Source organism: Desmodus rotundus, chromosome 2, assembly GCF_022682495.2.
Source record: "Desmodus rotundus isolate HL8 chromosome 2, HLdesRot8A.1, whole genome shotgun sequence".
Lineage (NCBI taxonomy): Eukaryota > Metazoa > Chordata > Mammalia > Chiroptera > Phyllostomidae > Desmodus > Desmodus rotundus.
The window spans coordinates 2,096,166-2,111,931 of record NC_071388.1 but is presented as its reverse complement, the minus strand read 5'-3'; the positions used below and the strand labels follow the sequence as shown (position 1 = coordinate 2,111,931).

Genomic DNA, 15,766 nt, shown 5'->3' with positions numbered 1-15,766 from the left:
GAATCAGCAAACAGACAAAACTGATTTGTCTAATTTGTGTGAATTTACGGGCCAATTATTCCATGTAAATCCCCAATTTGATGAAAAAAACTAGTCAGAATTGTTGCTTAGAAAGGTGACTTTTAAAAACTAACCGAACTCATTGATTCAAACAAAATGGGTGGTGTGACAGTTCTGTGTGAGGGGTCCTTGTCTTACCAGACACTCCAACATTCAGTGGTGGTGACACGCTGTATTTGGGGACCAAATCAGTCCATTTAGTACTTACAGCGCAGAGCATTTTATAAAACAATTAAATTCTGCTAATACACTGCTGACAGGCAACTGAAGCAGCTATTCAGTCTCAGGAGTTTAATTTCCACACGGTCTGTAACCTCCAGAAGGACCTCTGGCTCGCCTGGGCAGCAAGGTAACTTCTAAGTGTTTAACTTTACCCTTTAATTATTGAATAGGTGGACAGTCAAAGTTATAGATACACTTACTGTCTTTTCTTATCTTGGCTCACTTTAAAATGCAAGCGCTCTCCCCTCTAGCCATATTTCCCGAGGAAGGTCTTTTTGAAGTTTTAGGTCAGGAGGTTACCGTAGTCCACTCTGCGCTGTACCATTGTCACCTCTGCTGCAATCATGTCACTGCTCATTTGTCTCTTGGCTCAGGTGTCTGGAGGCTGACCAGGCACAATCTGAATCTTGTGTGATGGGACCTGGAGTTCAATTTCACTGATGAGACACTGTTGGAGTCAGAACTTAGATCAATGCTGAACAGCCGGAACCTAAGAACTTAAGAGAAATCGGAATAGAATGGAAGCCAGTTGTCACTAACTTTCCCTATGAACTGGAAGGGAATGTTAGAGGGTGCTTGTAGCCTCGAGCAGCAATTTTCTACCTTTTTCATCTCATGGCACACATAAACTAATCACGAAAATTCTGTGGCACACCAAAATGTGTATGTGTTTTTCTCTCTCTCTCCTTTTTTTTTTTTTTTTTTTGCCATTCTGACCAAATAACAGGCATCATTTTGATTCACTCACACCAGAGAGCTACTGTTGTGTTGGCTGTGGTCATTGTATTTGACAGTCTGAGGGAAGAACGGTCAGTGCCCCCGACTAAAGAGTCAGATAGTGCACTTTAAAAAAATTCTAGCCGTGGCTGGTGTGGCTCAGTGGATTGAGCGCTGGCCTGCGAACCAACCAACAGGTCACCAGTTCCGTTCCCCGCCGGGGCACCTGCCTGGGTTGTGGGCCAGGTGCCCGGCTGGAGGCCTGTGAGAGGCAACCGATTGATGTTTCTCTCTCTCCCTCTTTTTCTCTCTCCCTTCCCATCTCTCTAAAAAATATACAAATAAATAAAACCTTAAAAAATAAATAATTCTCGTGGCACACCTACTGAAAATCGCTGGCCCACTTCACCTTGCCAATTTCCAAAAGTGAGTCCTGGTGGGCAGATCTCAAATCCAATCAGAGGAAACCAGCAACAAGAGGCAGATGTATGTAACGTAGAAGTTCTCAGTGGGCTTCAGATTGTCCACTTCAACCTGGAGCTTAAATCTGAAGTGAAATTTTGACAGGATGGCAGAGGCAAACAGGCACTCTCATATTTGCTGGCAGCAGTACAAACTGGTACAGCTTCTATAAATAGTAATTGACACCCACTTGGATCTAGCAATTCCAATTCTAGTTCACCCTACAGATGGAACCATTTTTTGAAGCTTTTATTGCAGCGACGATTATAATACCAAGACTGGAAATAAGCTATCAATCGTTACGGGACAGGTTACATAAATTATGGTGCGTTCCCACAATGGATCACTCAGTAGCTGGTAAGAGACACAACGCTGTTTTTCAGACAAAACGTGCACTGTGTATACACTATGTAAAAAAGGCAACTCATAAAAATGTACACACCTGCTTTTAGGTGCGTGGAGTATCTGTGGAGGATCATGAGAAACTCTTAACACTCTTAACATTGCAACGAACCGCAGGGCTTCTGGAGCCGCGTGGGCTTTTTTCATCATATGGCTGCCCTCTGCGAAGGAAGAGGCCCCAAGTTTGGTGACAAAACAGGGAAGCCTGTGAGGTCAACCTCAAGGGCCGGTCCCTGCTCTGGCCTTGCCAGTTAGGACCGTCACCTCTGTGAGTCCACGCAAGTCCGAAAGGTGACATAACCACCCCCACCTCAAGTCGATTTCCTTTCCGTTTGTTTCTGAAAGTGGCCCGTTCAGGAGCTGCTGGCAAACCTGACGTTCTTTCGACCAGTAACACAATTTGCTTTTGTTGTAGCAGAAAGAAGGGTTCCACACTATCAGGCCAGGGTGCATCTATCACAAATGAAATTCAGTGGTTGTGAACGCGCTCTGTCGCTATAGTTAGTGATGACACATTAGTTACCTATGATCACCATTTCACAGCCGCTGCACAGTCCCCGGCACATCCCACCACGTGCCCTCGCCACGCCGGGCTCCCCCTGCCGCTCCCCCCACCCCCGGGCCCGCCCCTTCCTCCCGCAGCCCCAACGCTCAACCGGAGGTCTCCTCGCGGGACTGCTCAGCAGAAGAGAGGAGGACGCACTGCAGCACCGTAGCCGGAGCTCACTCTTTCCTCCTGTCTCTATGATCCTCTTTGTGACCCATCAAATAGCACCTCCCAGAGTTCTGTGCCGATAGTCCTCCAAACCGACAGAGGACAGTGCAGGACGCCGACGTTCTCGCGAGAGGCGCGGAGTTCGCGCAAGTAGTGGGAGCGCGAGCGCATGCGCGCCGGGAGGTGCGCGGTACCGCAAGGGAAGACAGCTCCGGGCTGGGGCTTGGGAGCGAGCGCGCGCGCGCGCGTGCGCTGTCGCGAGCTCGGCAGTGCCGGGGCCGCCGTGGGGGAGCGACGGGGAGACCGCCGTGCAGGCCGCAGGAATGTTCCGAAAGGCCCGGCGAGTGAACGTGCGCAAGCGGAATGACTCGGAGGAGGAGGAGCGAGAGCGCGATGAAGAGCAGGAGCCGCCGCCGTTGCTGCCGCCTCCGGGCACTGGCGAAGAGCCGGGCCCCGGCGGCGGCGGCGGCGGCGGAGGGGACAGGGCCCCCGGGGGGGAGGGGCTGCTGGGCCCGGGGCCACCGCCGCCGTCTGCGCTGACCCTGGGCCCCGGGGCCGAGGCGGGGGGCTGCTTCCCGGGCGGCGCTGAGCCGGGCAACGGGCTGAAGCCGCGCAAGAAGCCGCGGGAGAACAAAGAGCTGCCCCGGGCCAGCCTGCTGAGCTTCCAGGACGAGGAAGAAGGTAACTGCCATGCGAGGGGTCCCGCACCCCGGCATCCCCGCCCAGCCCACCCCTCCCCCGGGGCTCCAGCCCCGGGATGGAGCCTCTTCCCGCCAGCCCTTTGCACGTCCTCCCCGCCTCTGGCCTTGTGCTCCGGCCGGGGACGCGTTCCCGCGCCGCCGCTAGCCTTGCTCTCTCCAACGCCTCCTCCTCCCCGGTCGCCTGTGCGTTTTCCACTCCAAGGGCCCGAGCTCGATCAGCGGAGCGCTTCCGGGGGAAATCCGGTGCCCCCGGCCTGCCTCTTCCCTGGCGGTGTGTTTCAGGGACAACTTGAGTGCGGTCCCTTGGCTGGTCGGTGCTCGTTCCCCGAGCGCTCTGCGGCCACCACGCCTCTGGGGTGCTCCGTCCCGGCATCCTGACTCGGAGGCTGGGGCTGCAAACAGCTGGAGTTCTGGGTCTGGGGACAGAAACCCGGAGTAGACGCTCTGGTTCCAAGTGACCTTGGACCAGACCCTTGGAATCGCCGAGCCTTGATTTCCCCAAGGCTGCAGTGCGTTTAGATGTCTGATCATAAGGGAGCCTTAAATATTTATACTTTGTGTTTACATAGCCCTTTAAGGCAATGTTGTAAGAAGTTAAGATTTTTGGAAATCTCACTTGCATCTTGATGTGAGATGCTTTCCTGTTTTCCAGTAAGGCAGGCCGTTTCTCTTTGGCCTTTGTGTTATTTCTTATTTTGTTTAAGAGGAGGACAGATTTTTGGTTTTGCAGGCACTATTTGGGAGTGTTTGTGTCTGACTTTAAAATGTTCAAATCAGAGGTGATGGGCATGTCATCAGAACTTTTGAGAAGTGTTTTGTTCTTGGCGTAGTCTTGAAAGAACCGAATGTCATTTGGCCATGCACTTGGAGTTACTCAGACTTGACAGCCCTGCTAAGCAGCACCTTTTGATTTTGGATATTTTGTTTCAGATACTGTAGTGGTTTGGTGATTAAGTGCTTTCTCAGTGATTTTTTTTTTCCCCTCCTGGAATGGGTGGTCTGAGGAACACAATAGGACATTGGAAAATTTTGTGCAGTCTGCTGTTTTATGCCTTTTTAAAAGTCTCAATTTCATGTTATTCTAGATTAGTTGATGAAGCTGACTTCAGTTTTTAAGAGCCTATGGCTTTTGAAATAACTTCAAATTATATAATCACTTGGGGTGTACAAGTACATATTGAAAGAATTTGAAAATCACGTAAGATCATGCAAAAGCTAGAAGGGAAGAGTGTGTCTGGAAATGGTTGCTACAGTCTTCATTTAATTTCTCTTTAAGAAAATGAAGAAGTTTTCAAAGTGAAGAAATCAAGTTATAGCAAAAAGATAGTGAAATTACTTAAGAAAGAATATAAAGAAGATCTTGAAAAGTCGAAAATTAAGACAGAACTCAACTCATCAGCCGACAGTAAGTACCAAACTAAGAATATTCTTTTGGAATGTCAAACAAGGTTCTTTCTCATACTGATCGAATGGCTTTGCTATGCGCAGTAGGAACTTCCTCAGTCGCCCCTGTCGTGGCCACTGGGCTCTGCTATTTCTAACACAACTGCAATGTAACGCATTTTTTAAACAGACAAAATCGCAGCCCCTGGAATGTTTCTACTGCAGTGACTGATCCTCTCCCAAGACTGCTGTTGAGCAGAAGAAGGGTTCCCACTTGGTCCTGAGACACACATTTATTCCTCTTCGAGGGAGTACTGTGCAAATTTCTGTGTTTGTATTTTGTGGAGACAGGCTTTCTATTTCTTGGTGGCATTTCTGCCGTGGGTTTAATTCTCAGAGAACTTTTAGGAGTGCCCTGAGTATCCTGTGCCTGCCCTCCAGGGGCCCCCACTCCACAGCCCTCCCCACGTGAAGACTCTTCAGCGTGAGGCCCCGCCTGCCCTGCGCAAACATGTCTCATGTTCTCTCTCAGCCGTAGTTCAACATTTAAGCAGTTGTTTGTCTTTAGGAAACTGGATCTGTTGCAAGGGGTGGGGGGAGCGGGGCGGACATCAGAGGTTGAAATGACCAAAGCCCTTTTGCAAAAGAGCAAGTGCCCCTAACCGGCCAACACAGGTGATTCGTGCAAGGAGCCGTGGTTTAGGGTGAAAGGTACGCTGTTGACAGATTGTGACGGGCTTGAGTGCCCCATACGGGGTTTGGCGTTGCTGCGTTAGAGGTTTGCCAGGATGGGGACGTGACAAATGCCTTTGGAGCCTCCTCCTGGCACGAGCCTGCGGTGTGGGCTGGCACCAGTAGAGATGGGCGGCCTGGGGCCCGTGAGGCTCCAGGGTCAGCTTTGATCCAGGACTGGCGGATCCAGACATCTTTTCCTATCTCTCTGGGAAACTGGGGATGAGTTAAAAACGTTTGCTGTGGGTGTAGGAGAAGAAATGGGAAGAAAGGAGTCTTTGAGAAACATTCCAGCAGAAGACTTGGCAGGCTTGATGTTGCCTGAGCTATTGGATTTGAAAGAAATAGTCAAATTTGTGCTTTTGCGCCAGGGTGACTGAGAGGATAATTATGTATTTTGCACAGAAACAGGCAAGGCAGGTGGGAGGAGGAGTATTTTTAGGGGAACCACTTGTCTTGGAGTTGAGGAAACTGCTTCGTTTTCCCCAAATCTCTTTGAGAATCAACTGTACGATGAAATAATATAAGAAAGGTCAGGACAAGTGAGACCCGAGAAAAGTGGCTCATGCAGCTGTCGTGTGTGACATCTTCTGTCTCTCCACTGTCACGTATGGCTCACCCAGTGAGTCAGTTCATGGCCTCCCCGAGGGTGGACGCCGTTGTAGATCGTCCTTGTGTCCACAGTGCCCAAAGTCAGCTCGCCCTGCTGGGCCCCTCCTACCCCGCCCTCCTTAAGCAGGCAGAGGTGCCTTGCCTTCAAAACAGAGGTAGTATCAACTTGGAAGCCTCTTTTCATGATATTTTTAAGATAATGAGGTCACTTTTTTCCTTAAGATTTTATTTATTTATTTTTGGAGGGAGGGGGCGGGGGGAGAGAAAGAGAGGGAAACATTGATGAGATAGAGGAAGTCAGTTGCTTCTCATTCGTACCCTAGGGGACTGAACCCGCAACCCAGGCTTGTGCCCTGACTGGGAATTGAACCGGCGACCTTTCGCCTTGTGGGTCGACGCTCAGCCAGCTGAGCCACACCAGTCGGAACATGAGTTCACTTTCAAACCGTTTTCAGTGCAGCCAGTGGACAGCTGGAGATGAAGGTCTGGGTTCGGTGCTTATTGAGGCGATGAGAGGGTTTACTACAGAGATACGAGAGGCTGGAGGAGGAAAGACAGGATGGTTTCATGATGACGGTGGTCAGTTGTAGGGCTTAGTGCCAGAAAGGTCACAAAAAGGAAGGGCCGAGGAAGGCCTGCTGGCAGGGTTGCTGTAGTGGTTTTCTGGGAGGGCATCTGGCAGGGCGCCCTCTGGAGGAAGGGCTGCTGGGCTGCATCGCTCCACAGTCCTGTGTGAAGCAGCTGGTCGCTTGTTGGTAAAGTGGGTTGGAAGGGAGCACACGGTCCCTTTGCCAGGAGTGGGGCGCACAGGTTGGTGAGGAAGTGAAGGAGGAGGCAGCAGGACCCTCTGCTTCTCTGGGGAGTAGCAGAGGGCGTGGCAGACAATAGCAGTAGAGACTGGGGATCAGAATGCTGTGCCTGTTTGCAGACTGAGGAAGAGGGAGAGCCTGCGGGAGTGTGTGTGAGCACGTCTCCTGAAGCGGCATTGGCAGTGAGGGTGGGTGCTGGGGAGCTGTTACTTAGCTTCTTTTTATTAGGACATCTGAAGCGCAGTACCCGACCACTCCCAGCAATTCCGCTGTCCCCGCGCTGGGCCAGTTCATGCTCAGCCACACACAAGCACCTGTGAGCTCAATGAAACGGAGTTCTGGAAAACCTGCAGAGGGTGTTCTCTGCGAGTCTGGTCTGGGTGGCCTTTCCTAGTTCTGTTCTGTCTGTTGAGAGCCATTGATGTAGTGTAGGTTGAGAGCAGAAGGAAGTGGGTAGTTTTTGATTCTTAACCATATACAAGTACATCTAATAAAGTGAGTTTTAAAATCCCATAGCCTCAGAATGCACTTCAGAATGAAGTCTATGGCTAGTGAGGTAGGATGATAACTGGAAAAAATTAAAGAGCCTAAAATAGAATGATCTAACAGATCAAAATTTGGAAATTTGGAGCCCTGGCTGGTGTGGCTCAGTGGATTGAGTACTGCTGGCCTGCGGGCCGAAAGGTCGCTGGTTCGATTCCCAGGCAGGGCACATGCCTGGGTTGGGGGCGGGGGCAGTGGGGGTGTGCGAGAGGCAAGCAGTTGATGTTTCTCTCCCACAATCATGTTTCTCTCCCTCTCTTTCTCCCTTCCCCCTCTCTAAAAATAAATAAAATATTTAAAAACAAAAACAAAAAACTTGGAAACAGTGTCTAGCTGGAGAGGAATGGCTTAGTGAATTAAGGTACATTTACACAAAGGGATATGACATAGCTACTAAAATAACAATTTGACAAGTTAGATTCTAACTCTTCGCAGTGAAGTTAAGGGGGGGGGGGGGTGGAATATTATCCCCAGTACTTTTGTTTAGGGGAGAGAAGAATACAGAACGTTGGAAGCAATTTGGGGGAGGGGAACGTGCTAGAGAAATAAGAGAGGGCATCTTTCATATTTAGAATAAACGTTTGTTTTACTCCTTCATTATATCCTTGTGCCTGTTGTGTGCGCGGCCAGGTTCAAGTGCTTCAAGGTGGAAAACATTTTGATTTTCTTGATTTTTGCCTGGGACGGAGGGTGTGATAGGACTGTTTAGTTACAGTGAAGTAAACCGCATGGTGTAAAGTGAACAGCTACAGGCCTTCAGAACCCAGTGGCAGGAGAGCAGTCTTGAAACTGGCCTTAGGAACGGCCTGAGCATCAGAGGTGAAAATGGGAGAGTGCTCTCCTCTCTCCACATGGCAGAGTGTGGCCACTCCGCAGCTCCCTGGACCCACGTGGTTGGTCCCTGGGCTCCCTGGTCTCTGACTGGTCTCTGTCCCAGTTCTAGATCCCCAGGGAGAGAATCAGGTGGTCTCTGCTTCAGTCGCAAATTCGCTCTTACGCGTCTAGTCGAGGCAGTGGGGGCAGAGCTGTGCAGTGCACACGTCACTTTTGAGTCTTAGCCCTTCAGCCGATGGTGGAAAATGGTTGTGAACCATGATGATATCCTGACACCGTTCATCACAGAGATTTATCTGGTCCCTAAACTTCGTTCCTGATAAAAGCTTTCTGGAATGGGCTGAGAGTTTCATGAAATACCAACATCCAAAATGAAGTAATGCTTCAGAGAGGCACGAACTGTCACCTAGGGAGTCTGGAGGGAGAAACAGTTACTTTTGATAAATTAGTAACATTTTGACAAACCTAACCAGAGGTGGGATTGCGCAGGACTCAAATGCAGCCCTGTGTCCCCTGTATTACTTCCACCTCCCAGGTATGTCCCTTGTTGTGACACTTCCTTTTTATACGTTAGTGGTTTCAGATTTTTGCAAACAAAATAGTTTAAGCTTTAATGAATTGAGCTCATAATCAAATAAAAAGCCTCTCCTTAACTTATGGATTTTGTTTTAAAGTCATTTTAATTTTTTCAAAAATGCAGATGAGCCGCCTTTGGACAAAACAGGACATGCCAAGGACACGGGTCCAGAGGACGGGGCTGTCCTTGGGGAGCGTGGCGAAGATGAGATGGACGTGGAGAGCGAGAAGGAGGAGGGGAAGCCCAAGGCTGGCGGGGCCTTCGCAGATGCTCTGTCGTCTTTGAATGTCCTTCGTCCAGGTGCGGGCCTGCTGTGAGGGACGGAGTCAGCCCAGTGGTGTTCTGAGGACATCCTTGTTGGGAGCCAGGGAGTGTCCTTTTGGAAGGAGGGAAGGGAATTAGAAACTTCCAGTTTCTCCAGTCCTTGTCAGGCCGGCCCTGTGTTATCGAAGCAGGTGTGGCGCTTTGAGTTCCCGGGTAGACGGTGCCACAGTAGTCGGCTGTTTTTCTGTAGTTCAGATTAAGGTTTCTTTTAAAGCAAAACTAACTGTTGTTAGTTTTCTGTCCACGCCTTCTTCATTTTTCACGTTTCTCTACGAAATAGTTTGCAGATCCCTTCACTGGTTAATTAGCTTTTGAATAATTAATCACTTTGTAGCCAAATTTAAATCACAAAAGGGTATCATTTAACTCATAACATTGATAAAATTTAAAAATGCTTACTCTGGCCTGATAAAGTTGAGAAAAATTATGTGCGAAGACTGGCAGCGTTCTAAGTGGTACAGTCCTTAAGCTGTTTGGCAGTGATTTCAAATGTTCTTGACCCTCTGTAAATCAGTCTCGAAGTTCATCCCAGGGAAGCAGTGTTTTGTTCACATTCTGTGCACTGAGCAAAACTGGGAAACGACGTCTAGCCAGAGAGGAGTGGCTTAGTAGGTTAGGGTACATTTACCTGAAGGGATGTTACATAGTTGTGAAAATAACAGTTCGATGAGTAACAAGGCATTAATTTTTACTGTAGGTAAAAAGTCAAATAACTATGTAGTAGATAATGCTTTATGTGTCAAGCAGTTGTTAAGCCTTTAAAATTACATTTATGCAAAACAACAACATGAAGAAAAGCTTATGTTTTAACACGAAAAACTAGGTACAGGATCGTATGGTCAGTGTGCGTACAGGTGAGCTGAGAACTGTTTGCAAGAGAAATACACTGTACATCTAACACTTTTTGGGGTCACGAGGCATGGGCACCTTTTTAACTTTTATCTGTTTTCTAATTTAGTAATATGATTTGATTGCTTCTGTTTTACTTAAAGGTGAAGAAAATACAAGGAAAATAAAACTGCTTTTGCTGGATTCCCCCCCCCACACGCTCTCTCCCATATCACCATTATGGGTCCGTTTCAGTTTCCTTGTGACTTTCAGTTTCCCTTTAAACTGAGTTGGAGCGCAGTGGGTTGCAGGCCCAATTTGGGGAGGGTGCCAGCAGCTGACCCTGGAACATCGTCATGTGACAAGGGTGTCTCAGGGAGGTTACTTCACCCTGAGTATTTCCAGGAAAGTAGAGCCTGCACCCCTGCCGTGTCTCTAACCCTCACCCTTGGTCTCCAGGGGAAATCCCGGATGCAGCTTTCATACATGCTGCCAGGAAGAAGCGCCAGATGGCCCGGGAGTTGGGAGACTTCACTCCTCACGAAAGCGAGCCTGGTAAAGGCCGCCTTGTTCGGGAAGATGAGAATGATGCCAGCGATGACGAAGATGATGACGAGAAACGCCGGATCGTGTTTTCTGTGAAAGAAAAATCACAAAGACAAAAAATTGCCGAGGAAATAGGTAACTTGATTGAATAGGATAGTAAGCCTATTCATTACATTGCTATTAAAACCCATGATATAAAATTGACATTTTCTTAAAACTGTGTTTAATGTTAGAGGACGGTTCTTGCTTGGGTACGAGCAACTTGCTGGAGTTTTTTGAAAACTCGAGCATGATTAACTGACCACTTTCTTGGGGTGCCGGTGGAGGCCTAAGCCCCCTGCACGCGGAGGTTTGCATCGTTGGTGCGGCGCTCTCAGCAGGCGCTAGGTTGTGTTCCTCCCTTCGCTGACTTGGCGTCAAGCTCACGGAGATGAGGAAACCCTCCAAGGTTTTAGTGGTTACACTGGTGCTGCCTTTTGCTGCAGGGGACACTGTGTATCCTAAAGACAAGTGAAGTCAGGAGCGTGGAACGAGAGGCTGGGGCTCATGGTAGGCGGTATAGTGAGGTTGAGTCAGTCCTGGCAGTTCTGCCTAGTTTTTGTGACAGAGCAGGGGAGCATCTCCTCCCTCCCTGCTCTCCTGGTGGTCCTCACTTGTCTTGGCTGCTCGTGGCTGCAGGTATCGAGGGGAGCGACGACGATGCTCTAGTGACCGGAGAGCAAGACGAAGAGCTCAGCCGGTGGGAGCAGGAGCAGATAAGAAAAGGAATCAATATCCCACAGGTGAGAACTTCAAAAGTTACAAAGTACATTTGAAAATGTAAATATGAAACTGTTTGCCTGTTTTGTTGAAGCAAAAGTTGAAACGTATTGCATAGTGAATTGAATCTTTGTCGTTGGCTCAAGTCCCATAATTAAGAAAATTATATAAAGTTATGTATCCAATAAGCTTTTATTCTTTAATATATTTTATTGATTATGCTATTGCAGTTGTCCCACTTTTTTCTCCCCTTCGTTCTCCTCCGCCCTGCACCCCCCTCCCACCAGCATTCCCCTACCTTAGTTCTCCATGGACATTCCCCCATGTCCATGGGTCGTACAAATAAGATCTTTGGCTTTTCCATTTCCCATAGTGTCCTTACCCTCCCCCTGTCTATTCTGTACCTACCATTTATGCTGCTTATTCCCTGTACCTTCTCCTCCCTCCCCTCCCTTACCGATAACCTTCATGTGATCTCCATTTCTGCGATTCTGTTCCTGTTCCAGTTGTTTGCTTAGTTTTGGGGGGGTGTTTTAGGGTCGGTTGTTGATAGTTGTAAGTTTGTTATCATTTTACTGTTCATAATTTTGATTATCTTTTTCTTAGATGAGTCCCTTTAACATTTCATATAATAAGGGCTTGGTGATGATGAACTCCTTTAACTTGACCTTATCTGCTTCACGGCCCACCATTCGTCCGGTTTATCTGTGCGCGAATGTGGGGCCACGGGTTGCTACCCGCCGCTCTGCCTGCCCTGTTCTCCGCCACTCGGAGTCCGGCCCTCTCGGTTTATCTGCGCGAACATGGGGCCGCAGGGTCTGCTAGTGGTCAGACCGCCTGCCCGGTTGGTCCCACACTCCGCCAGTCTCAGTCCCGCCACAGCCACGCGAGTCCTCTCCACCCCGGTGCCCGTCTCCGCCCCTCCTACCGGTCTGGATGAATGTTTATTTTTTATTTCCTTGGTGTCGGACTTCCTTGCCGTTTGATTTTCTGTCAGTTCTGGTTGTGTGAGGAGGCGCAGTGTGTCTACCTGCGCCGCCATCTTGGTTCTCCGCCTGTAAGGTCTCTTGAGAAATCAGCCAATAGTCTAATGGGAACTCCTTTGTAGGTAACTGTCTCCTTTTCTCTTGCTGCTTTTAAGATTCTCTCCTCTTTAATCTTGGGTAATGGAATTATGATGTGCCTTGGTGTGTGCCTCCTTGTGTCCAACTTCTTTGGGACAGGTTTTTACAGTCCAGGGTTTTGAGGCTTTATCTCCTGGTGCTGGAACCCTGGGCTGTGCGGTCTGTCTCGCTCCCCAGTTGTTCCTCCCAGTTTATCCGCATGCGAGTGTGGGACCGCCTGGTCCGCCTAACCCTGTGTCCTCTCCGCCCTGGCTGCCCGTTCCCACCCCTCCTACCAGTCTGGATGAATGTTTCTTCTTTAACTCTTTGGTTGTCAGACTTCCTTACAGTTCAATTTTCGGCAGTTCTGATTATTTTTTGTTTTTAAATTTGTTTCCTTCTTTTGGTTGTGCGAGGAGCAAAGTATATCTATCTACCTACACTTCCATCTTGCCAGAAGTCTTCCAATAAGCTTTTAGAAGAAGCTGTATTATATTATGTTCTTTATAGTCAAGTGATGGAAGAATTTCTAGTTTCTTAGATCAGTGTATCTCAAAGTCGTTCCTTAACCAGCAGTATCAACTATCATCTGGGAGTTTGTGAGAAATGCACATTCTCACTGCCCTGGACTTAGAGAATGAGTCTGTAGGAGTAGGGCCCAGCTTGTTTCAGGAGCCCTCAGGGTGATTCTGAAGCTGCTAAAGTCTGAGAAACACTGTATCAGTAAAGGGTTTCTTCCCCCCCCCCCCCCCCATGGGTTATGTTCTTTAACTTTAGAAGTTACTTTGTAGCAGATGAATTTCTCTTCTTCTAAGTGAAAAATACCTTCCTAAATAGCTACAACATCTGTTTTATGGGCAGTAAGGGGAAATGGTGCATAAAATGTAACCCTTTTGTTACCAGTGTGTGTACAGTGGGGGAACCTGGGAGTGGGTGTGAGGAGTCTGCAATGCCTGATGCCCATTCCCACCCCTTCTCTGTTTATCCTGTGGCCATGTCTGGTAATTTGTCTTCCGTTGATGAAGTGGTGGCCTCGGGTTATTTTTAATGTCCCTTCCAACTTTTTTTTTTTCAAAGATTTTGTTTATTTTTGGAGAAGGGAGGGAGAGAGGGAGAGAAACATCAATGTGTGGTTGCCTCTCACACACCCCCTACTGGGAACCTGACCTGCAACCCAGGCATGTGCCCTGACTGGGAATTGAACTGGTGACCCTTTGGTTGTTGACACTCAGTCCCCTGAGCCACACCAGCCAGGGCCCAACTTAACTTCTTTTTCTGAAAATTATTGGAAATGAATACTATAATCCCATAAGAGAACAAGAACATTTCATTTAGCCCTACTTTTATTTGATTTTGAAGAATTGTAACTATTTCTTTTAATTGCATACTGTTTAGAAAATAGTTTAATTTTTGCTGTTAGGTTTTTTTTAACCTTAAAGGCATAATATTATTTTTGGTGTGGTTTCAGCTACCCACTTTCACACGTGTCCCATTTCTTCTCTAGGTTCAAGCAAGTCAGCCCACCGAAGTGAATATGTATTACCAGAACACCTACCCGGCAATGCCTTACGGCTCCTCCTACGGCATTCCTTATAGCTACACAGGCTATGGATCAGCTGATGGCAAATCTCAAAAAACAGATAGTACAGCCCCTTTCAAAACTCCCAGTAATGAGATGACTCCCGTTACTATTGATCTGGTAAAGAAACAGCTTAAAGACAGGTAGGGCAGATCAGCTTCTTAAAGACCTGTCCTCTCACTTTGTGCTCCTCAGGCATCATGTAGTCTGGGGTGGCAGACGCAGTTTATCGGCTGAGAAGATGCCCCGCCTGCCTCAGAGCTGAGCAGAGGATGGCTTCAGTCTCTGCTTGGCTCCCTCCTTGGATGACTTCTGCGGAAGCCTCACAAAGTCTTAAAAATGCCACTCCCTGACCTTGTGGAAGGCAGCTCTGAGTTGGCGCTTCTCGGACTCTGACAGAGTGTAGTCCCGCCGTGGGGGGAACGTGGTCTTGGTTAGCCCCCAGGTAGCTGCATGGGAAGTCTGTGAACTGCTCCCCCCCTTTTTTTTTTTTTTTGAGAGCAAAGCAGTCCAGGTGAAAAGATGCCACTCCAAGTGTGTCTATTCTAATAGTGGAGCTAAGTGCATTGTAATGTTGCAAGAGGCCTGAGTGCGCAGGCTCTGGGGGTAAGCGTGCTCCGTTTGCCCTTCTGTGCCCCCAGGTTGGACGCCGTGAAAGAGGCGCATAAAGCAAACCAGCAGCGGCGCGAGAAGCACCTGCAAAGCCGCGTGGGCTCCACCCGGGCGATTGAGAGACTGGAAGGGTCTTCGGGGGGTACTGCTGAACGGTATAAGTTTTTGCAAGAAATGCGAGGGTATGTCCAAGACTTGCTTGAGTGTTTCAGTGAAAAGGTAAGAATGCAAAGATACTACTCTCTTTGATAAGACAAAACTAGGGAGGTCTAGATGGCATTACGTAGGTGGTTTCTGTAGCTCTCAGGAAGTGCCCCCAGTCCGGCCTGCAGTGACGAGCAGTCCTGCTTCCTTCCCTTCAGTTCCGCAGCGGCGCTGCGCCTGGGGGCAGGCATGCCGCCTTTGTGGAAAGCGGGGCGCACTAGCCCAGCACGTTTGTATAGAGCACTGCTGAGTCCCGCCTTAACGGAGTGGCAGGCGCAGGGCTGCCCTGGGTCAGTAGACTGAGGGCTCCATCGGATGGAAGTTTGTGTCTTATGGTTCATGTCAAAACTTGCCTTTGAACCGTTCGTACAAGTAATTCCAAATGTGCATGAAGATGCACAGTTTTGTCAGTTTTTAGTCTCTTCCCCAGATGAAGTCGGTCGCATGGCCGCTGGTGGCCTTCACCTAAGCCAGTCTGCACTGCTTCCGCTCCAGAACCCGTCCACCACTTCTTTTAAGGACTCGTTTCCCCCGTGTTCTCTTTTTTTCAGTTTGATAGTCAGATTTTTAGTATGAAGTTTATTATTTTTAGTATGATCTATGCTATTAGCTGTATAGAGAAACCCCTTTTTTCTCAAATGACCTCTAAACTGATTCTTCTTCTTTAAGATAAGTGTTACTGTTTGATGAATTGGTTTATAAGCATTCATGTATTTTGCACCCTTATGTTTAAAAAAGTTAAAGTGGTGCTTTGCGTATCCTGTCTCTAAACGCGCAAAGTGGTGCAGGGTCGGAAGTCACGTCTGCCCTCACTCTGGCTCTGTGGGTTGGTGTGGAGTCTGTAAGCGCAGGAGTGTTCACACGAGTGCTGTAGCTTGTTGCTCTCTCTGTTGATTACTTCAATACCCTAAAGCCACGGGCTGGCAAGGAACCCTGCCAGACTGTGTCTTCCTCTTGGGCTTCCCTGGTTCTGGCCGGCCGTGGTCAGATCCGGGCTGGGGCAGCACTCACCGGGTCCTCTGTAGGGTTTGCCACGTTCTTA

General features: G+C 48.7%; 1 protein-coding gene across 1 annotated transcript in view; it reads left to right on the top strand.

Moving 5' to 3' along the window:
* The first annotated feature begins 2,784 nt into the window (after positions 1-2,784).
* PAXBP1 (PAX3 and PAX7 binding protein 1) overlaps positions 2,785-15,766 on the top strand; it is a 30,463-nt gene continuing 17,481 nt past the window's right edge. Inside the window, exons 1-7 of the mRNA XM_053916757.2 lie at positions 2,785-3,259; positions 4,556-4,684; positions 8,893-9,069; positions 10,381-10,602; positions 11,146-11,249; positions 13,834-14,051; positions 14,550-14,739. Coding sequence (XP_053772732.1) covers positions 2,902-3,259; positions 4,556-4,684; positions 8,893-9,069; positions 10,381-10,602; positions 11,146-11,249; positions 13,834-14,051; positions 14,550-14,739 — 1,398 coding nt within the window. The 5' untranslated portion in view covers positions 2,785-2,901. The remainder of the gene's footprint in view (positions 3,260-4,555; positions 4,685-8,892; positions 9,070-10,380; positions 10,603-11,145; positions 11,250-13,833; positions 14,052-14,549; positions 14,740-15,766) is intronic.